The sequence below is a fragment of the Erithacus rubecula genome (genome assembly GCF_903797595.1).
Source record: "Erithacus rubecula genome assembly, chromosome: 2".
Classification (NCBI taxonomy): Eukaryota; Metazoa; Chordata; class Aves; order Passeriformes; family Muscicapidae; genus Erithacus; species Erithacus rubecula.
The window spans coordinates 83,485,679-83,508,445 of record NC_136685.1 but is presented as its reverse complement, the minus strand read 5'-3'; the positions used below and the strand labels follow the sequence as shown (position 1 = coordinate 83,508,445).

The 22,767-nt window shown below is 41.6% G+C and overlaps 2 protein-coding genes across 4 annotated transcripts in view; one reads left to right on the top strand and one right to left on the bottom strand.

Moving 5' to 3' along the window:
• The first annotated feature begins 564 nt into the window (after positions 1 to 564).
• On the top strand, positions 565 to 22,559 carry RHOQ (ras homolog family member Q). Of its 2 annotated transcripts, none has more exons than XM_079298024.1 (5): positions 565 to 853; positions 1,009 to 1,067; positions 15,873 to 16,037; positions 16,775 to 16,870; positions 17,608 to 22,559. In XM_079298024.1, the coding sequence occupies exons 1-5, from the start codon at positions 712 to 714 to the stop codon at positions 17,638 to 17,640; spliced, it is 495 nt and encodes a 164-aa protein (XP_079154150.1). In that variant the 5' UTR covers positions 565 to 711; the 3' UTR covers positions 17,641 to 22,559. The 2 variants fall into 2 exon arrangements, with proteins under 2 accessions (XP_079154150.1, XP_079154149.1); XM_079298023.1 differs by having other exon boundaries at positions 17,604 to 22,559.
• PIGF (phosphatidylinositol glycan anchor biosynthesis class F) overlaps positions 15,819 to 22,767 on the bottom strand; it is a 20,085-nt gene continuing 13,136 nt past the window's right edge. The window contains exons 5-6 of one of the 2 annotated variants that reach the window (XM_079298022.1): positions 18,182 to 18,317; positions 15,819 to 16,838 (exon numbers count right to left, since the gene is read on the bottom strand). In XM_079298022.1, the coding sequence (XP_079154148.1) occupies positions 18,204 to 18,317 (114 nt within the window). In that variant the 3' untranslated portion in view covers positions 15,819 to 16,838; positions 18,182 to 18,203. Of the gene's footprint in view, positions 16,839 to 17,940; positions 18,318 to 22,767 lie in introns of those variants that run through there. The other variant, XM_079298021.1, reaches the window with a different exon arrangement.

Here is a 22,767-nt window from a genome sequence, read left to right as displayed (position 1 = left end):
TTGAAAATGTGAAGTTGGAAACAGCTTGCTAAGGTGACAGCCTAGTGCCACTGAACAGTGGGACTTTGACACTAGTGGGAGCATGATTTCACTCGTTTTTCACGCAGTATCTACTCTTTCTAGGTTTTGTCCTCTGGTCCTTTAGCCTTGCAAACGGGTGCTCAAGCCTGTTCAAACGGCACACGTTCGTGTTCTTAAATCTGTTCCCGCTACTGAATGCAGACCCAAAGACAATAAACTCAGCGCGGAACAAAATCCTTTGGGATGCCGTTGATTGTTTTCATACTTACCGGCAGTCAGGGGCTAAGAGCAGAGGATGCTGCTGGAGTTTCCTTTGGAGGCACAGGGCGATGGCGGGGGACCACCACGGGACGATCGCGGCAGGGGCAGGGGGTGCCCGCATCGCCCGAGCCAGTGGCGGGGCGGGGAAGCGGCGGCTGCCGTGCATGCGTGTGCGGGCAGCGGGGCCGGGGCTCGGGCCCTGCAGCCCGCGGGGCGCCCCTCCCGCTCCGCCCGGCGGGCGCTCCGAGCGCGGCGCGGCGCGGCGCGGCCGGGAAGGCGGCTCCCGCCGGGCCCAGCGAGCGGCGGATGGCGGGGGGGCCGCGCCCGGCGGGGGCCGGCGGGGGCGCCCGCTGAGCGGCGGCGGCGGCGATGCCGAGGGGCCCGGCTCGGCGGGGCGCGCCCGCGGGGCCATGAGGGCGGGCGCCGGCCATGGCCCATGGCAGCGCGGCGGTCATGCTGAAGTGCGTGGTGGTGGGGGACGGCGCCGTGGGCAAGACGTGCCTGCTGATGAGCTACGCCAACGACGCCTTCCCCGAGGAGTACGTGCCCACCGTCTTCGACCACTACGCAGGTGAGCGGGCGGGGGGCCCCGCTACCGCCGGGGGCGGCAGCCGCGCTCTCGCCTCCCTCCTGCCTCCATCCCCTGGCCTTGCCCTGCCGGGGGGACCGGCAGAGGGGTCGGCCGGGCTTGCCCCCCCTCACCCGCTGTGTTTCTTCCCCTCGCAGTCAGCGTTACCGTCGGGGGCAAGCAGTACCTGCTGGGGCTGTACGACACCGCCGGCCAGGTGAGTGCCCAGCGCTGCCCGCGGACCCCGGCCCCGTCCCCCCGCCCGGCGGCGATCCCGGCGCTGAAGTTATTCGCAGGGCTGCGGTCCGGGCCGGCCGCTTCAGAGGCGGGCTGGCGGGGGTGGGGGGCGATTGATAAAATCCGGCTTTAAAAGAAAACCATCGATCCGAGCTCGATTCCCGAGGGCGGACAGGCGGAGACGGGCTTTATTTTTAGCGGTGCTGGGGCCGAGGCGCCGCGGCATCGGCCGGCGCTGGGGTGGGGGATGCCCGGCGCCTGCGGGGCAGTGACATCGCCGCTGGCCAGACCCCTTGCCCGGGGTGCCGACCCTCCCGCCGGCCCTCCGGAGGGGAAATGTGCCCCGCTCAGCACGGAGGGCACGCTGCCTCAGCCGCCTCGGGTCGGATGGAGAGCCAGGCTGCCGCAGCTTGCCTTGGTTGTGGTTTACAGCACTGAAATAGCTACAAAGAGTTGTTCAAACTAAAGGTGGGAATAATAACATGTAATTCTCAGCCACTGCCTTTGAGATAACCTGGATTTCTTTTGCTGACCCAGACAACTCAAGTGATTCCTTTGGTTAAGATTATTGCAGCCAGTTGTGAAAGATGCTGGGATGTCAGCAAGGCTCTTAAGTAACTTTAATGATGGATAAAATACTGGATGTTTGGAGGGGTCACTGATTCAAAAAGGGCTCCATGATTCAAGTCTTCTCTTCCTTAGCTTAACTTGCATGGCACCAGCCACGGACCAAGCACTGTCTCTGGGGTGAGAGTACTTTCTGGGGATCCCTTATTTGAAACAGTTTGTGATGGGTCTGACCCCAGGAGGTGCAGGCATCTCCCAAGGAGGTGCAGAGCATATACGGAAATGCAGCATGGGTTCCTGTAAAGTTGTGTATTCCCTATATTAAAACTTCTTCTTGCAGCGTGAGCATGTGCTTTGGTCTCACATGACCTCAGACATGCTTCCTTGTTGTAAAGAGCAACTAGTAAGACAATCTCACTGAACTTGCATAGACCGAAGCTGTAATTTTTAACCGTGTTGTTCCTATATTTAATTGAACAACTGCTGCCTGAATTAATGTAACATTTTAGATCTCCATATAGCCTTGAGTTAGGGAATCAGCATTTAACCAGTCTTATATCTTTGTCAGGCCTGAAATCAGTAAAAAAATTAATTCCATGAGAGTTGTAGCAAACAGCGCCATTTCCCGAAAGCTGATACCCTGAAGGGTGAGACTCTTCCCACAAAGACTGACTTCATGCTTGTCATCTCACTGACGTAAACACAAACTAGTCAAATTTGTATCAGTTAAGTGCATTTCTTATTACTATCATAGTCCTTAATAGTAATTGGTTCAGAACATGGCTTTAATATATTGCTTAAGTAGGTTGCAAACTGAGGATCTAGTGCTCAGACAAAGCATTTGGTTAGTGTGCAACTGATTCTTTTTTTTTTTTTTTAATGAGCATTGGAGAGTGTGAAAGTGAGCCTAGCACTTCTGTACATATGCACAGTTTATTTGGGGATGCTGTCTCAAACTGCTTCTGCTGGGCTTGTTGCTATTAATGTGAGCATGTGCTGTTAGCTCTGTGTAACCTTAACTAAGGTGGCTTTGTGGTACCCCACTCTGCCTGAATGTGCTGAGTGCAAATACAGGCAACCTTTGGCCTCCTCAAAAGTCAGTAGGGTAAACTGGCCAGTTTACAACAAACAGCAAATTAAGGTGTTCCTGTTATACTAAGAAAAACTTTTCTGTGTGAAGCTGTATGTAGAAAAAGTTAAGGTATGCTTTTCTTTCCAATTTCTGAAAAGCTGAAATCTTAATTTTGAATTCCAGGACAGTTTTTGAGGCACCTAGAAATAGATCTTGCTGGCCTGATTCAGAGGACCCTCAGTTCACATAGGGTGTTTTAATGAGGCTACCTTTACAGATATATCTGGTCTTGGCAAAACTCCCCTTTTAGTCAGATCTGACGTACTAATAAAATCTTTATCACTATCCCCATCCCACTTCAGCATGTTTGGGGAACTGGTGGACATCAGAGACTGCCCACGGGAGCCCCTCCCAACACCCAGTACAACTAAAGAAGGAGTCTGTATCAAGATGCTAGTCCAGCAACTTCATTCAGTTAAAAGCTGCTTTGTCAGAGCAGCTGACAAGCCTGTCTTCCTAAAGCTATGCAATAATAGAAAGCTTACATTAAAGCTTAAATATATATAGTAAAGAGCAGAAAAGACATGAGTTGATGATGTCTTCTCTGTGTTAAGAGCATGCTGTACCTGGTACATGCCTACTGCTTCCACAGACTTCTGTATGGATCGGATACCTTGCTGCCCAAAGTTGGGATTTCTGTGCCAGCATACATCAGTGCTTTTGTCTCTATTTCTGTCACTCGCAAATAACTTTACTCTAAAATATTGGCCTGATAGTATTGTTTTATAAAACTTGGCTCTGTGTGATCACTGTGGTATCAAAGCAGTTCACAATCACCAGAAAGTTTGTACTTCCAGCTCTGGACGAAGTAAATAGGTACATTCTACAGATCTCAATTCAGGGGGAAGAGGAGTGAAGGGGGTTAATGAAAATTCAGATAGTGACTTACTCCAAATCCATGCAGAAAGCCCATAGGAGAGGAAAGATTAAAGACAAGATTTTGATTCATAGCTGGTGCACAGCAGCTCTTCACCCTGAAATATTGGCTTATCAGTGTGTGGGTCTCTTTAACTTGTGTGGTAATGTATTTAGCAACATGTGACAGACTTTGCTTTGGCAGAGGAGTTGCAAGCTTTTGAGTTCATCCAGTACTCATTTCTAGCTCACTTCTCACAACACACACAGGATCACATGTAGTAACTATAACGATGACATATGGCCTCACATCTTCAAGAGTTTAAAGTAGGTTGAAAAATAAATCTATTAAAATCCCATTTTTTCCCTGGTAATATATATAGCAAGGAAAAATGCCACCAGTGGTTCACAAAGTTCAGTTTATACACAGACTTTTGGGTGTGTGTGAGTTCAAGAAGGCTTTTCTCTGGCTGAAAATACTGAGGCTCTGGTTCAGCAGAAAATAGCCAGTACAGCTGCTGAGCTGTGGAGGCTCTGAGAGCCCATTTGGGTTTGCAGCTGTGGAGGCAGCCTCCTGTGTCAGGGAGTGGGTGGGAATTTGGTGCCATTCCTCCAGCAATTCCTCCCAGAGCTGGAGCTAGCAGTTCCTCTTAGCCTTGCTGTGTGCACTGGGTGGGTTTAGAGCAGGTCTTGGTTTCCCCAGACAGTGAGAACTCTGGAACCTATCTGCATTGAAGATGCATGGACACACTGAAGTTTAAACATGCTTGTGATACTGATGCTTGGATGCCTCTGGCTTTGCAGCAGCCTCTTGTGGGAGACTGTGTGTCAGTACTGCTCTTCATTGAACAGGGGTATGTGGCAAAATCAGCTAGGGAATAGAACCATGGCTTCACCAGGGGTCTGTTAACATCACCATATTGGAGTGGTTATGAGCTGCTGGCAAGTGATTATCATTTTCCATGATACCAGAAGTAAACTGCCAGCTCTCAAGATGTTAACATTTTTGGAGGAATGTCTGCAAGCACTAACAAAGAGATGCCACATGTTCCCTTGCCATATCCCAAGTGGTCAGAATAAGTGGTAGGACATACAGGAATTGCTTTTTGGGGATTTTGCTCGATATCAAAGGCTGTTGTTTAGACAGTTGGAGTCCATCCTTCTGCCATCCTTTTGCTGTAGGATTTTAATTCATGGTGTCCCTTTCTTCCAGTGTGTGCTGCCCACGTACAGGGGGAAGTCTTGCTCTCCTCCTGTCTCTGCTGTAAAGGATGGTTGGGACCTAGAGCAAGGATGGGGAAGGCTGCAGTAGCAGAGCCTGTACTGCTTGTGCTGCTCTGGGAAGAGAGGTGGCATGGCTGTTTGGCCAAGCATCTGGGCAGTGCAGAGTGGGGTATGGTGAATCTTAGTATGGTGCAGCACCTCATAATAGCATTTATATCCCTCAGCATCACTTACTGTTGGCACCAGTGGGGCATGGTTGGACAAAGCTGTGGTGAACTGTGTTCCTTGGCTTTCTGCTTTTATATCTCTGCCTTAAACGCACTAGTACAGGTCCTGATACAATGAAGCTCTTGGTGCCTTCTCACCTGTCACCAGAACAGTACCACAAAACATGGTATTCACAAGCACAGAACAAGCCACTTCTTTGCATGTTTCAGCTGAGATGGTCACACTGGTTGCAGCCACAACCATTTTAATTCAGATGCACTGATTTTTTGGTTGTAACAGAAGGCCAGATGCTAAAAAAATTTTATGTTAAAGTTGGTCAGGCTGCTGAAGTGTATAAAGCTAACTCATTTATTAGGGAGATGAGTGTCTGCATTAAGGAGAGGTGTAAAAACAAATGGATATAAATGTGAAGGTGTCTGTGCGTGAGGTGTATTTATTAAATTGGATGGTCCCCAAACCTGTGGTGCTACAATAAATAGCAGTAATCTTTATACCCCTTGCTGGCTCTTTGTCTTGGCTTTGGTAGGTAGCCTGGTTTAGCCCTAGGTACCACTCCAGGATCTTACTGAGAGGCAGCTGCTGGTCTGTTGTGAAATTGAAATGTCCCTCCTCAGAACACACTGCTCCTTCTGAGTTGCCCCTACCAGGCAGCCGTAGCTCCAAATGTCAGCCTGGAGTGAAGCAGTCTCACACAATGCAAAGCCTGCCACCCTTTACTGCAGAGGTGTAAACACCAAAACCTCCAGCATGATTTTGGCAGATCTAAACATGAAATGTTAGCAATTAACATCCTGTCCCCTTTCTGCCCCCGCTGTGCCTCCCTCCTCCCACATGCATTTTCCCTCGCTCCCTTTGCATGTCCCAGCCGAGCTGGCAGCTGGCACTGGGAGGCTGTGAGCTCATGAGCTCACTCTTAGCCCAGCGTGCTGGCCTATGAATAGCTCAGCCTCCACTGAAGCTGCTCTGTGCCTCAGGATGTTGCCAGCCACGTAGATTTAACAACTGGATTTATGCAGATAAAATAAAACCATGTCTAGATTCTCCCTTTGCAATTTATGTTTTTCAGCATAAGAGGTGAAGTGTCTGAGCTAACAATCTCTATGTTTAGAGCTCTCTAGATAAGGTTTAAGCAAAGACAAGCTTTCTCTTTAAAAGGAAAAGGACTTACACCTTCAGATTGGTTATTAAAAATGGCCTTACAACAATAATACTCTCAGTGCAAAGCCTGCATCTAAACGCCTCTTCATGAGCTGTGACTCATGCTTTGAAAGCACAGTAGCTTTCCTAGAAGGATAGGTAAGTACTGTTATCATCAGATGGGGAGTTGCAGAATGGGAGCTTGTGTTCTGAGTTCCCAGAAGAATCCACTAGATAGATGTTGGAAACACAGGACAGTTACATTTCATTTTCAGAGTGCCAAAAGCCCCATAGTACTTCTGAATAGCTACACTGAGTAATGTTAAAATCAAATCTAAGGGATGCATTGGAAAATGTAGATCCAGAATATCTCTGCCACATTAACAGCAATTTGATGGCAGACCAAAATAAAGAACATAAAGCAAACCAAGTTTGACAGTTTCTCTGAAACATCAGTTTTTGATATGTTTAAAGCATATTTTTATGAAGACTACTGATCTAGGATGGACACATTGATTACATTGCCAAGTAAAAAGCCCTTTTTTCCCAGGCTCAGAGTCAGTAGACATCCTTTAGTTTCTGACAGAGCGCTGTCTGAATTTTACTAATTATTAATTTCTTTGAGGCACAGTGGCATCTTTCAATGCTATCCAAACATCACCAGCTAAAAAAGCAACACTGAATACAAATAGTTACTGCTCTTACAGTACAATGTTATTGTGTATCATCTTACTTCCCCAGTTCATTTTAAGATGGTGTGTGCACCTGCACTCAGCTGAGTATCATATAATCTACAGCTGTGCTGCAGGAGGCAGGAGTGATGAAATGGGACAACTGGGTAAGGTAGCATGACTCGTGCAGTTTTCCTGATAGAGAACATATGAGACCCTGGGAATTTTCGTCAGATCCATACTCAGACTTCTCCACTGAAATCTGTTCCTTGCCAAGAGCCTTCTATATTTTGGTAAATAGGAGAAGTATAAAAAAAATATCAGTTTTCATTTATAGCCTAACTCCTGATCCAGCCTCCAAACTACATCTTAAGAGAAAGTAAACAAAATTTAGATGAGAACACTCTCCATAGCACAGACCTGCAGTGCAAAAGGGCTTTCAGTGTGTTAGGGTCTAATCCAAAGCTCTGTGTTAGCTGGCACCCTACTGCTGATTTCAGTAAACTTTGTTCCTGTTCCTTTATTAAGAGCACATGGACAAAGTGGATGTAAAACCTACTTCAGCAAGGTTTTGTCAGCCCTGGGTACTCAAAATGATGAACCAGCTCTTCCTACCCACATACACCACTACCTAAAAAACCGAGGAAATCAAACCAGTTTTGCCTTTTGCTGCATGTGGGTTATTTTTAAATCTTTGGCCTTCTATCTTCATGTATCAACCTTCTTCTGTATCTGTGGGGTACTAAAAATTAATCTTTAATTTAAAAGTGAAAAGGATGTGTTTTTTCTGTATGGACTCCAGGAACCTGATAATTAAGAAATAATATAAAGCACACCAATTCCAAATCCTACAGTTCTATTGTGAATTATGAACTTCAACACCTAAGAATTGATGCTTTGGGGCAGAATTTCAGGACTTTTTTTTAAGCCTCCAAATTCGCAGTTGCATTTCTAACAAAACTGCTTCTCCTCTAATGAGAAAAAAATGCAAAATAAGGACATAGAAGAATTGTGTCTTTTTACTACTCTGTTCTGTGGTTTTATATGTAGTCTATTTGTTTGAATTAGTGATTGGGTGAGTTGTGTTAAGAAAAATGTCTGAATGCTACGTGACACTTTCAGCAGTTCTGAAGAGGTTGTGTCATTTGACACTTCACAGTTTCTGTCCCCAGTCTGTTTTAATCCTGCTCCATGCTGCATCTGTGCCGTGGCACGTGTGCAATAATTCTTTGTTATGCCAGCCACTCGCTGGTGTGCACATAAAAATGCAGGTGGCAGCATTATTCTCCAGAGCAAAGCAACATCTGTCAGCATCCTAGGTGAGTATATTGCTTCACATGAATAAAACACAGATTCAGAGTACCTCAGGCAGCTTGTGCTCTAAATTAGATGCAGTCACGAATGCTTAAACATCATCATTAGGACTTAATGCTAGTTCCTTGCTGGTCTGATTTCCAGTTGAGATTCAGTGTTGGAGTCAATAAGGGATGGATGCCAGGCATGACCTGGGATATGTTTTTAGTTATGACCAAGGGATAGGCCAGCCACAGGCAGTGAGATGGCTTACAAATTCCTCACTTAAGAAAAACTGCCTATGGCTTTTCTTTCAATTGCCTTAACATCTGCTGAGTGTTTTACCACACTCTTCAATAAAAGCTGTTAACCCTAGACTTGATATAAAGCAAAGTGCAGAAGACTCTAAGGAACTCCTTTAATTCCAGAAACTCTTTCACTGTGATGTGTTCACTCATGTGATGGCCCTGGCACTCTCCTGAAAAGTTGTGTGATGGGAGTTAAGTCTTGAGGAGACAGTGTGATGCTGTAGTCTTCTATCTGTTGCTCAACACTGAACTGAAGAATGTGGTTTTGGGGTTTATTTGTAAAAGGTGAAAGGGAATGGGACACCTAACTGATCAGTTTTGCTTGTGTGATCAGTCTTTATACAGGTAGCAAATTAAAAGACATGTCTGATAGCATATGGATAACTATTAAACCAATTCTTCTATAGCCTCTTTTGCCTGTGAGAACAGGTCACATTCTTTTGTGAAAATAAAGTGAGAGAACCCATCTTTCCAAAGAGCAGGTTATGTAGAGCATCCTTCCAGATCTCCCATGTCAGGGTGCATTTCACTTTTTAAACTTTGATTTGCCATATCTGAAAGAATGGAAAATCCTGATTGTCTGGCAGCAGACACAACAACTGGGGTGAATTCCTGTCTTGGGGAAAATGGAAATCTGATGTGTAAAGAATGCTGTTCATGAAGTCACTGGCAGTGAGAAAGAAATGCACTGAAGGACTGAGATTTCTCATGGGTGAGGAGTGAAAGGGCTTGTTTATGGCAGCTACTATGACATTTCTTAGGAGCTCCACAGTGGGTAGACAACACGTTTAAGTGAAGGTGTTAAGGTGAAACTGTACCTGCAGTCAGTTAATGAATATGTGTTCTGTTGATACAGATGCTGAATTAATAAGCCCTATAGAAAAAATCCAGGGACTTTCACTTTTAGAAAACCAAGAAGAAACCAGCAAGTTGAAGTTCTCTTGGTGATGGAGAGAAGATAGTGTGCTACTGAGACAATCTAGGAAAGTATTGTATCATCACCACATGGCAAGCATTTGGACAGTACTGAATCCCATCTTAAAGCTATGATCAAAACTGATCACTTAAAGGCAATTTTGTGTACAATAAAAGAAATATTCTGTTTTTCTGGTCTCTAATGCTCTAAAATCCATCTTATTAGGCTCCATCTTCCAGCTAGTTATTTATCTCTATCCAGAAGAGCTTTTCAGACATATAAGCAGCTGCACAGTTTTCAACTATGCCAGGAGCAAAGTTTTGTTATTAAAAAAAAAAAAAGATAACTCACAAACCCTGGGCTTTTTCAATGTATAATTCATATGTCCTTTCAACAGTTCTCCTCACAGGAATTCAGAAATGGATTTAGATCAGTTTACTTCATTTTTAGAATACAATGGAAGAGCACTTACTCTGCATACTTGCAGCCTTTTCTATAAATTAAAAATAGATGCTCAGCCCACACCAGCAGCTTTTTGCACTCTCTGGGAAACCTGTGTGAACAAACCACAACAGGACAATTTCTGCTTTCTTAAGCAATGCAAGCCATATCCTCAGAAGCCTGTGAAGAGACAGAAGGTCTGTAGTGCACATTTCCCCCGCAGTCAGGGAATAATCACTGCATCTTTCTTGTTTTGTGTGTTTAAAAGCTAGGGGCTACAGATGTAGGCAACTGAAAAATCAAATGCAGTCATCACTGTAGCAGAGCTCGGGTCACAGAATTGGATAAGCACACATTTTATGGCAATGCACTGTCAGTCCAAATTGCAGCTTTATGCCAAATGGTCCTGCATTAGTGGTGCCTTGTGAGTGGCAGTGCCAGGAAACCGGAATCCTGGGGGATGTTCCACCCTCCTTCCTTGCAAAGGGTGACAGTCTTACACAGCATAGACTGAAAAATTTGAAGAGTGTTTTTTAGCCAGGGAAGCAATTTGTGCTTGGCATGGGGCAGTACAGGCCACTTCCCTCTCTCTCCTCCCCCACCAAGCATCTCGTAGAATCAGAAACCACAGGGTGATTCAGCGCAGTGAAGTCTGTTTCCTGGTGTGCTTCTGGAGTAAGCAGCTGCTTTCCAAACCTTCAGAAAGAGGCTTTGCCTGGTGCTTTTGGCAGACCAGCCTTTAATTCCAAACAATTTGGGGGAGATGGCAAGATGTGTCCAGAGGTAGTTCTGAGCCATTGCTAAGTCCACATGTTATGTACATCAGTCATTATGGTTCACTTGTTTTGTTTTCCAAAATATTATGAGGGCCTTCTGAAACAGAAACTTATTTTCAGGGAGGAAAACCGAAAAATGCAGTCTTGAAAGACAGCTTTGAAATGCATTTCAAATATTGAAATATGGCAATTCATAATGAGAGAGGACTTCTGACTCTTGTTACTATGAAGTGGTTAAAACTTAAGACTTTTACCTGGGATTTTACTCTGCAAAACTCTGCCTCGCTGAGCCCCTCTGAGCAGTAGTGATTACCCTTTGCTGTATGAAGGTTGGATTCCTTTAGCAACTCTGCCTGATGTCTATTTTTGGCTTCCCCTCTAAAAACAGATGGTTGGGAGTGAGAACCTCTTCTTACGATTGCTGTTGTAAGCTGTGAAAGCAACAGATGGTTACTAACACAGAGATCACAAATGCAGAGGTTTTGAGCTCCAGTTTTTCTTCCAGTGGTGCAAGCTTTATTTTGTTTTCACCCATCTACTTTATACCTCTTAGAATAGAAATAGGTTTATCAATGATACGTGAGTATAACAGCTGAAGATGCATTCTTATAATGTCATTCTTAAGCTGCAAAACACATAAAATAATTACTTTGGTTCTGTCAGAACAGTACACTGACTGTAGATTAAAACATGACACATCTTAGGCCCTGAGTCAATGTTAATGACATATCAGAATTTGGTTTCTCCTATTTTCTTAAAAACACTAGCAAGGAAATAAAAATCAACCAGATGGAACTAGAATGTTTTCATGACTTGCAATGGCAGATCTGAGAGGCACGGATTTCCTCAAAGGTCTTGGTCAAGGTGTGGGGAAGATATTGGCTGCAAAGGACTAGTTGCCTTTCATCTCTTCAGAGTGGACAGAGACCCTAATACCATTGTGGTCTTGCACTACTGACAGAGGGGTATGGAGCTCTGTCTATGTCCATCACTTCAACTCAAGCTGGGAGGAGCATGATACCATAAACTGGAGGAGCTAAGAGGTTTCTAGAGTAACATAAGCTCTGTATCTGTGCCTTGCACTTCAGTGTTCTAATAAATAAAAAGAAATAGTGCTTTTTGTGTGTCAAGAAGGTTGTCCAGAAATTACTATATTCCACTTTGTCTATTTTTTTTTTAATATCCCACTGCATATAAACTGTGTACATCAAAGGCTTTTGGAGTGCTTTCCAAAGATTAATGCATTATTAAGCTAGCAAACCCCTACAGATGGGAAGATGCAAATGGACAGAAGATAATGATTTCCTCAGGACTACATACTGTGTCAGTGGCAGAATTTGGAACATAGCTTGTGTGGTTTTAGCTGTATCTTAGCTGATATCCATAGAACTGGGCAAAGGTATCAGTTCAAAGTCAAATGCACAACTTGAAACAGGACACTGTGTTCTGCTTTTGGTCTGAACAAACCCATGAAATGAAGAATATTATAAAGTTGTGGAATGCAATACCATTCTTCAGTCTGCATACAAAAAGCTTCTCAAGACCTCTGTTTCTGAACAGGGAAATGTTGGAAATAGCTAGATTTTGGACGTATTAGAGCACATCCACTTCACCATCCAAAATACAGTATTTAAGTATAAGACAGCAGAAAATCTCAGGCAGATTATTAGGTACTGTAACATGGAAAAGGAGACCTAAAGGACAGATTTTAAGGAACCAAGATAAAGGCAATGCTAGACATACCTTCAACCTACCATAAGAAGACATGGTAATTTAGGTCTGAATTTCCATTCTCCACTCTAAAAACAAAACCCCCATTTGTAGTTGATAAGCCAAGACCTTAGTTCCTTCGTCTCATCTCCTTTTTCATTTCTGTTGTGTACTGGCAGCTGTCCTGGATTTCCACAGGGATATTAGGGAAATTATGAACAGCCCTGCTGCAGTGTCATGTCTTTTAGAGGGATCACAGCTCCACAGAACGTTAATTAAGTCAACATTCTTGTGTCCAATTTTGTCTGAAGTTATTACAGCCCTCGTATTTTCTGTATTCACCTGCTTCAGCCAACCATTTTTTTAAGCTCTAGAGTATGTTGGAGAATGAGCTGTTTCACTGTCATAGCCTGGAGTTTTTGAGACTTATACTATTTAAATCCTTAGGGGCTTTCTTGTCCATCTTATTCACTTTCCTAGAATATTCTTAAATATTTTTAAAGCCTAAATACATATGCAGTGCTTCCCCAATCAGATTGTCTAAATAGTCTAATTGCTGTATAGCGTGGTGTGTACATGCACTCAAATTAGAATTTAGGTTGACTGGCTACTATAACAAATTTTGCTGTTGCATTTAATTTTAGAATAAACTACATTTATTTCCCTTACACTAGATTCAGGGAATAAATTATAGTTGAAGCAATAAGATTTTTCCAGGCTTCTCTATTATTCAGTCTAAATTAATTTGGTATTTCAGATTCTTCTACCAATTGTAGAAGTTATGTTGGCCCAATACATCAGAGAAAGTTTCCAGGTTTTATTGCTGTTTCTGGGAGGCAGAAGGAGTCTTGAAGCACAGATGGCCTACTAGATGCTGACAAAATTTAAGCAGGGTTTCCTCCCAGGAGGACTCAGGACCAGTCCAATCATGTGGTGGGAGGCACTGTTAGAACTACTGTCACTATTAGTATCAATGCAAATGTGATGTTCAGAGCACGAGCCTGAGAGCACTGATGTCTCAAGCTGCAGGACTGGTAGGTACAGCCAAATTCTCTGATAATTTAAGGAAGCTGAAATGCAGTGAAGCCACTGTAGCAATACCACTCACATCTCTGGCCGTGGTACATGATGTATCCAATCACATTGTACTTGCTTTCCATTTAACTTCTTAATTACACTGGATGGACCCACAGCTTGCCCAGTGCAAGTGGGACAGGATATAAATCAAAAGGCACATAAACAAATGCAGGAGCAGGAAAGGAGTTCAACCTGAGACCAGCTTTAAGACAATGATTAATATTTGCTATGAATAAAAGGTCTATCTGTAATTTGAAATGGATTAACTAAAGAGCTATTTTAAGGTTAATGGACTAACAATAATTTCTGGTGACAGTGAAATGCTTTCTCCATTCCAGAATTTAGTGCAGGCAGTATTCTAGTTATCCTAATCCATATATGAGATTTTTAGAAAATGTACAGTACAGGGATGGCAGCTCTTTGGTGGTAGGAACAAATTACAGCTTTTAACTAGATTTTTTAAAAACACACCTAATTCACTAATACCCCAAATATGATTTAGAGCTGAATTTCAGAGCAACTGAGAGATCCACTGTGTGTTCTTTCTTGCAGATTTTGTACTCCAGGGAACAGAGTAATTGGTAGTTGGGAAGCTTCTTTTAGGATTTTAATCTCCACCCCAGAAAACAGAGTGCAACCCTGAGTAAAATCTAGCTATATTCAGTAGAAGTGAAACATAAAATACATGCCTAAAAAAACCAACCGAGTGTTAAAAAGTTTCAACTTCCTGTGTTGATGTTTTGAAGTTATTTCTGCTTTCTATGATGAATGTCCACAGATTTGAAAAAGACAGAGTTAGTTTTTTTTCTTCTGAATCAGGGCAAGAGTCTGACACTGGCAGGGAAAACGCCTGTCAAATGTCCTAGTTTCAAAGTGGTGTCAGTTACTGTGGTTGTGAAATTGGGAAGCCATGTCAACAATTAAGCAGGCTCTAGCTAATTGACAAGCCTGTGTATAAAACTAGAGTGGATACTCAAAATAGCAAAAGAGTATGACAGTAATGATCACCTCCTTGCTACTGCAGAATTTCTGCCTGTGCTTGTATTTCCTCCAGTTCATGAGAACAGCAGCTCTCTTCCCATAGCTGTTGACTTCCAAATGAAAAGATGAGCCAAGCAGAAACTGTTCTGAGGAAGTTCTCACACTTTTTCTGAAATTTTAGTGACCATGTTTAAAACCTAACAAATCAATGAAGGGTGTTTTTGAGGGTGTGACTATAGGTTAATAACCTGGTGATGTGGCTGCTGCCAAAAAACCAAAAATTTAATTTTGTGGCTCATTTCATACATGGACTTGAATTACATTTCTGTCTCTATGTTTAATGAACAAATCATTGCAATATTTGTGATTTAATTAAGATGGGGAGTTTACATGGGGAAGAGGGAAACTGCTGCAGCAGCCCTAATAAACTGGTGTTTACCACGGAAGGTATAAATCCAGCATTAGTCAGTGTCTCTGCAATGCCTGGGCTCAGTCTTAGTTACTGATGTTGCAAAAACCACCAAAATTCTATGGCAGGAATGGTAAGGCATTGGCTCACTGCCAAAGACCAAAGGAAGCCTTGCAGAGAGAAGCTGGGGCATGTTCCCTCTGGCTATTAACTAAAACATAGGGCAAAAATCCACTTTCTCCCTTGCTAGAGACAACTGAGCTTTACAGCAGAGGCAATGCTCCCAGGTACTTGTCTTGCCACAGTATTGAATGCCCTGGCAGTAGGACTGCTGGCTTTAAATGCTGAGGCTCTAAATGTCCTAAATAATCTTTTCACACTAACTCCTCCCCCACACTCCCAACAAACAAACAAGGCATTAATATTCCACTGATAGTGTTCTTGATCCTGAATTTCTGTTCTGTCTGATCCTTTGCTGATTTGCTAATAGAAAGCACAGTCTAGACAAAAGAGGTGCCTTCTGATCCTTCTTACTGCCCTGAACATTAGGAACAGGACTGTAAGGTTTCTAAGAGATAAAGAAAATTCTAAAGAGGGCTTTATATATCACCTCTGTGTATGATCCAAAATAGAAGATTTATTTGCATCAAATAGCCTTAATCTAGCCTAGCTTTTTATAATCTGGATGACTCTACAGCAATCAAACCTGCTCATTTCTCTACAAATATTAATTTTTGATCTGCAAGTATGTTTGAACTAAAAGCCTTTCAGTTTTTTCCTTAAGTGAAAACTTTTTGAAAGGTAATCTTCTTTATATTCTCATAGAGAAGCAAGTTTCTATCAGTATTAACACACTTTTCAAAATATTTATATTCACATATAGTTATCTTCATATGTAGATTTTGCTCTAACAGCGATACTAACTAACCTGGAATAGTTTTAAACATTCAGAAAGTTTGCCTCAACAACCTTGACGAAATACAAATACAGTTTCTATATAGAACTGTTAAAATACAGGCAACAATCTAATATTGCAGATAACAGAATTTTTCTTCCTTAGGAAGACTATGATCGTCTGAGACCTTTATCTTACCCTATGACCGATGTCTTCCTTATCTGCTTCTCAGTGGTAAACCCTGCTTCATTTCAAAATGTGAAGGAAGAGTGGGTACCGGAGTTGAAGGAATATGCACCTAATGTTCCCTTTTTACTAGTAGGAACACAGGTATATTTGGTTCTGTTCTATTTAATTAAACAATTAGGATCATTGTACAGTGCCTTTTCTCTGGGCTAGAAGTTGAGGCCCAACAGGACCTGAGCAGCACCTCCTGCCTTTGGAGGAAAAACCCTTACAGGTGGCAGAAAAATATAGCTCATTGGAGAACAACACATATCTATCTCCATTGAAAAAAACCAAACTTATGTCCTTTGTAAACAGGGTGGTAAGATGGGCTGCATGTCTCCCACGTGACTTTCTAAAAAGCCATGTGACTTACAGAATAAAATTGTCTACTCATGCTCATGTTACTGGAATTACTCGAGTCTACAGCTATTAGTCACATGCAATATTTGCTCAAGCAAATAGGAAAAGGGGAGAAGTGAGACAATTTCCTCTTACTTCTTGTGGGTAGTGGACTGGGCTTCATTTATGAAGTGACCCACATATTTGTGTTACCTTTGGGTTAATACTTTTGCCACTTCATTTAGTATTCTAAGATAATCACATCTAACTGAAGTGCTGGATTACAGAATAAATGTTTCTTACTTCTGAACTAAAGGTTCACAGCTTAAATTTACGGCTTTTGAATCAGGAAGGGTCCATGATCTGAATCATGACATGACTCCATTTCTATAGAGATAATATTCCACTGAATAATTCTCTTTTAAAAAGAGGGTATCATATATCCTGCTGACTTTTGTTTAGAGAAAGTATTCCAGCATGACTTCAATCTTTCTTGCTAGATTGATCTCCGTGATGACCCAAAGACTCTGGCAAGACTGAATGATATGAAAGAGAAGCCCGTATCTGTGGAGCAAGGACAGAAGTTAGCAAAAGAGGTAAACTGGATACTCCTAAATGAAACCAAGTAACAAAGAACAGCAACAATAACAACAAAACACCTCTATTTCTACTTGCCTTTGTCCTCCTTTACCACTTTTTGCATATCTTATGAAATCTTGTGACTGCTTACCAGTTAACGACACTTGCATTAATGAATATAGGGAAAAGCAGACCTATGTAATTACACTTCCTTGTCAGTAATAGTTCTAATTTTCAGTGTAGACACTTGTAAAAGCTATACAAGCCATATAAATATTAGACAAAGATAATTAAAATCTGCAGGCTGGCTGAGGTTGGGAAGGGACCGCTCCTGTTCAAGCAAAATGCTGGAAGCATCTTTTGGACATTATCTGAGAATGTTATAATAGTGTTGTAACTACTGTGTGGATAACACTTATCAGGACACTTACAGAGCCTTTACTTTTGAAATACAAATGGGTCACGTGATTATTTTTTGCTCTTTAATTATCAACCATATCTTAGGCCTCCACTGCCAATCTAAAGAATTTATTTGTTTCCCATAGAAACCAACCAACTTAAATATCTTCCAGATCTTTGGATGAAAGACAAATCTTATTTTCTCCTACAGGGGGGTGCACATGCAGATAACTTTTTTAGATTGCAGCCAAACAATATAATGTTGCTGGGAGGGGGGAGGAAGCAGAAGTGTCCAGATGGAATTGAGCAGCTGAGACATACTGCAATTGAATTAACTTATTTTCTTGACAGATAGGAGCCTACTGCTATGTGGAGTGTTCAGCTTTAACACAGAAAGGACTGAAGACTGTTTTTGATGAAGCTATTATAGCCATTCTAACTCCAAAGAAACACACAGTGAAGAAGAGAATAGGCTCAAGATGCATAAACTGCTGTTTGATCACGTGAGAGACATTTGACAATGGCCAGGCTTACTGTGAAATTCTACTGATTTTAAATACAATGCATTAAATACAAAGTGAATTTGTTCCAGGTTTGAAAGTTAAACCTATGATTCTGCCTTCTACAACCAGTGAAATCCAGAGGAATAAAATCAAACTCAACGAACTTGTAATAAGAAGCCACCACATCTGTTACAAATATTTTATTCAGACTGGAAGGTACAATCTCTCAGGGTTACACAGTCTAGAGGAAGCAAAAACTGCACCATGCTGAAATGGCATCTATGTGATTTTACTGAGTGGAGATGCTTGGCCTGAAATACTCAAACTGAATTGGGACAGTCTTCTGCTTTGACTATATATATATATATATATCTTAAAAAACCCCAACTTTTGCACAGTCTGTATGGAATCTGCACAAAGAAATACCTTGTCTCTTTTCTTGCTCCAGTTATCTGCTTTTGTATGTAAGCTGCTTCCGGTTCCAGTGTATCCACAGAGGTGCAATAATCAGACCAGCCATATAGCCAAAGGTAGCTCCAAGGGAACAGGAAATGGGCCATACCTGGGGGGAGAAGGCAAGGTAAATGCAGACAATAAGGAAAATGTCTGTGGTTTTCTGTACTTCATGAGCACAAAGTCTAGGTACTGAAAGACAGTAGTCTTATTCTACTTTAAAGCTTGATATGTGCTTTCCTAAAAATGCCCAAAGCGTAACAATCATCTTCATGAACACTAAATGCTGTTGTACAGTTTTTAATTGATACGCATTAAAATGTAAGCAGGCTTCTGGCTATTGCAGACTTTAGTTTGATAGTCCAAAAACTATGTGGAAAAAAAACCCCTTAGAAGTATTTATGTCCCTTGAAGCATTCAGCTGACCTAACTTCCTACTCTGCTGCACACATTTGGATACCTACAGATTTCTCAGCAATTTCTCCTTTCAATCTCCCATGGTATTTTGAAACTTTTAGGTGTGCATAGATGAACTAGTATTCATATAAGGCCAGAGACTGAAATGCATAAAGGTTTGTTGACTTTTTTCCTTGAAAAATATGTAAAAGGATAAATTTCCCTCTGATGGAAATCAGGGAGGGAACACAAATTTGGAAGCTGACTGAACATCTTGCACCCAGATCATCAAACCTGTAGTAAGCCAGTTATGTCAAAGAGCTTTAATTACATGTTCTATTTTCTAGTATAAGAAAGGGAAGCTAATTCAATAGAGCTGACTAACAAACCATCTTGTACGGACCCAGAATAGTAATGCCCTTTATTTATTTTTTTTTAATTGTTACTGATTTGCAGGGAAGAGTGGCCAAATCAAGACTTAACCAGTTTGTCATCAGATGTAGCTTGTAGTACCAGTCCAGAACATACTGCATTTGATGAAAGTCTCACCTAAGGTGGTGATTAATTTATTTATTTTGGAATAAATAGAATTCCCAGGCCTCTTCAAAATTCTCCTTTGCTTTTTTTTTTTTTTTTGCAAGGACAGTTTTGCAGTTCCTGCTGTACAGTGCATATTCCAAAAGCAAGTACAGACTGGACTCTCCTATTATTTTGTTTTTAAATTAAGGGCGATATTCCCCCCCCCCCCCATAGTACTTGATACTGAGAAATGCACTAGACAATAGAGGAAATATCCCAATCTCCAGCCTTCTTTTCTACTTCACTTTGACTTGCAATTCATGAATATCAAATGAACTTACTCTTAATGGTACTGGTTCCTCCTTTCATTCATTTTCTTAGCTTTCATTCTTCTCTTTACTTCATTATCACTTAAAAGAATACATTTATTCACATCCTTTGATCATGAGAATTTTAACTATGAATAAGAGTAATGCATTTTGTACTCTGCTCTTTCATCTTCAATCTCCTCAGTTGCTTCATCTTCACATTCCTTAGCATTTACAGCTTTATATGTTATTTGGAGGTCTTAAGGAGTGTAGCAAAGATAACTATTAAACAAGGTGCCTTAGGTACTCTTTATTGACCTTGTTTCATTCTTTCATACATTCTGTCTCTGCTGCTTGTTTTTGTTGCTGAGTATTTCAGCAGTTGCCTCTCAAGCCAAAGATTTGCTTGTTTTCATTCATTTACTGTGTATTGTACATCATCTATAAAAAGCCTTGAGAGGCTTTGGCATAGTAAGGTATTACATATATTTGAAACTTACATAAGTTTGTGGCCTTGGCTAAACTTACACTTCAGGTAGGTCTTTTCAACTTTTAAATGAAATGTAATTATTTCTAGCATTTTGCATATTACACACTTTGTCTAAAGGACAAAACAATAAAGTTCCTGAAACACTTCCCCTCACTCCATAACATTCAGAGGAACACAATTCACACTTTTTTATCCACTGATGAAGTCAAATACCACTCTAATATCCACAAAACTATGGACAAAGGCTTCTTAATGCAGTGGTGCTTTTTCATCAAATTTGCTGAGTGATCAATGATCAATCTTTCATTAAATTTTTACCTACATTAGGTGAATTTGTAGTTGCCTATTTGCTTTTCAGAACTATAGGTAGATGATGGACTCTGAATTGATCATACTCACCTAACTAGAGCGCAAATATCCCTGATGACCCAATGACCTTGTATATTGTGCTATTTTGTGTATAGTGGATGATTATTGGTATGATTAAAAACATCTCTGATGATTCTTGTAGCCTCTTTCACCTGACTGAACTGCAACTTGGGATGTGTTTTCTCAATACTATGTAACTTTTAATATAATTATGCCTCTGTCTGTCTCGTAAAACATTCAATTTTTGCTTTGGTTTTTAAAAGTCAGTGTTACCTTATGTAAGTTTCAGGTTCTCTCTCTTAAAAGTTGAGTCTCTGACCTCTGAACACTCACAAATGGCAGGTGGCAAAGATAGGGAGCAAAGGGAAGAAAACAAAACATCTCATCTCTCCATCTATGAATAAGACAGAGACACCACCTCATCCCTCCCAGTGGCATGGAACAGAGGGGTACTGGGCCAGGCACTTATTCTTTCTGTGCTGCTTGGACAGCCCAAAGTAGCTCTGAGGGCAGTTTACTGGCTTTTTGGAAACTCCCTAAGCATAGCAGTTAAAAGCCTGGACTTAAGAGCATTGCTGTCCTTATGCCATTTTCTCTAACCCTCAAGAAAGGGCAAAAGCCCCTAACAAACAGGTAATAATACCAGTTCTGCACCTTTTATTCTTGACCGATGGCTTTTAGGCTACATACAGCCTGAGGCACCCATGGGTATATCTAAAGCAGCAAGTTATCAAAGACAGATTAAGATATGGCTCTTAAGCACACCAGCTGCACTAAAATAACACCTCTTTCACATGCTTTTGACTGTGGATGAAAATGGGTTGCTTCTTTCTGTGGAAGTGGGTTGCTTTATTTTGTATTAGCTGCTGGCCTCATTTTTTCTGAGACCCAATCACTTCTTTCTGGACCTTTCTAAAATGACTTTGACTTACTCAATTGGCCTGCTTTTGCCCTCTCATATTATCTCAAACTTGGTTTAAAGTCCTTGACTTGGTATGAACTGCCTTTAAGTGATAAAAATCTAAGCAGCAAATATCTGTCTGCCTGTTTCAAGAGATTTCATTCTGCTTGCTTAAAATATGCAATTTGTAATACACCCCTCTCATCCCCTGAGAACTTTTCAACTCAGTTCCTCCTACATCATGCTCCCTTCTGCCTTGAGGAAGCTGACATATCCTGCCTCAGTACTGATGTCATGTCTGGGCTGGGTCAGCAGCAGGGAATAAGATGTTTAGCCACATGGCCTAGCTGCATTTTAGTTGAGGGGAAAAAAGGCTGATATGGAGAGAGAAGTGTGGGGAGCATAGGAGATAGAACAGAACATTTTTCATGAAACTGTCATGAAATGCCTTATCTGTCTCAGCAGCTGGGAAGCATCAGCTACCATTCTCACAGCCTAACACAAGAAGAATCAGTTAACATATCAAATGCATGATGAAAAGAGCAATTTAACAACCTGTAGATGATTACTAGGAACCTGAACAGCAGCTTGGCAAAAATGGATCTTAAAAAGAACAAAAAAATGCATTTTAATGAACAGAGCATGAGCCAGTATTTAATGCAAAATTATTCTGACTTCTGCTATTCGTTTAAGTTTTCTTTTTGCCTTTTCATCTGGCAGCAGTGTTAGGATTTAACAGGAATTTCTTTAGGCTTGCTAAATAGACACTGCAGAACTGCAAGGTATTTAGTATATATTAGAACTCATGTTAAGAATAATGACTCAAAATAGGAATTGCCAACATTTCAGGACACAAATGAGCTAGTTTTCCTCAGTGTTCTTTATAACACCTAAGATTCTATGAAGTGAGAATGCTTAGCATATTGCATGGAAAGCAGAGCATGCTGCAGGATCCCAGCAAGGTATCTAGCTCTGCTGGACTATGCACGTAGCTAGCTAAACCAGAAATCTGACTGCATGACAGTTTTGTCATCTGAGTCTGGCATCCCAGGCAAGGGAATTACACAGACATTGATAAGGACATAAGGGCCAGCTTCTTATAGACCAGAGGAGCATCACAAAGTTTTTAAAGATTATTATGAAGTAAGCAGCTTCCTGCTGGAACTTTCATTATACAGATACAGTGGGGCAATCTACTGTACTTACTTTTCTTTTTAGTGAACTTAAGAGTGTTTTTCTCATATTCCTGAACACGATTTTATGTATGCTTACTGTTACAAAAGACTCATTTCTGACTGTCAATTAGAAGGCTATGTAATAATTTTTGTTTCATTTTAAAACTGAATAAACGAGCACAATTATTTTCCCTCCCTGTTTCTAACATGCCTTAAATTCCTGATTGTTTAGTCTGCACTGTCTTAAAATCTTCAGTACATGCCTTTAATCTATTTTGGTTGCATGCACATGTTAACTACAAGTATCTTATCACATTGTACAGAATGTGTGTGCTGACAAGCACACACCAAGAAGAAAGTGTGAGGTTTTTTCCAGGCTGGCATTTGTAACTACAAGTTGG

Bases quoted from the DNA above. Each gene is read 5' to 3' on its own strand.
- RHOQ (XM_079298023.1), top strand. From the start codon at position 712: ATGGCCCATGGCAGCGCGGCGGTCATGCTGAAGTGCGTGGTGGTGGGG. The intron at 854-1,008 runs GTGAGCGGGCGG...TTCCCCTCGCAG, and splicing joins CGTCTTCGACCACTACGCAG to TCAGCGTTACCGTCGGGGGC. The intron at 1,068-15,872 runs GTGAGTGCCCAG...TTTCTTCCTTAG, and splicing joins TGTACGACACCGCCGGCCAG to GAAGACTATGATCGTCTGAG.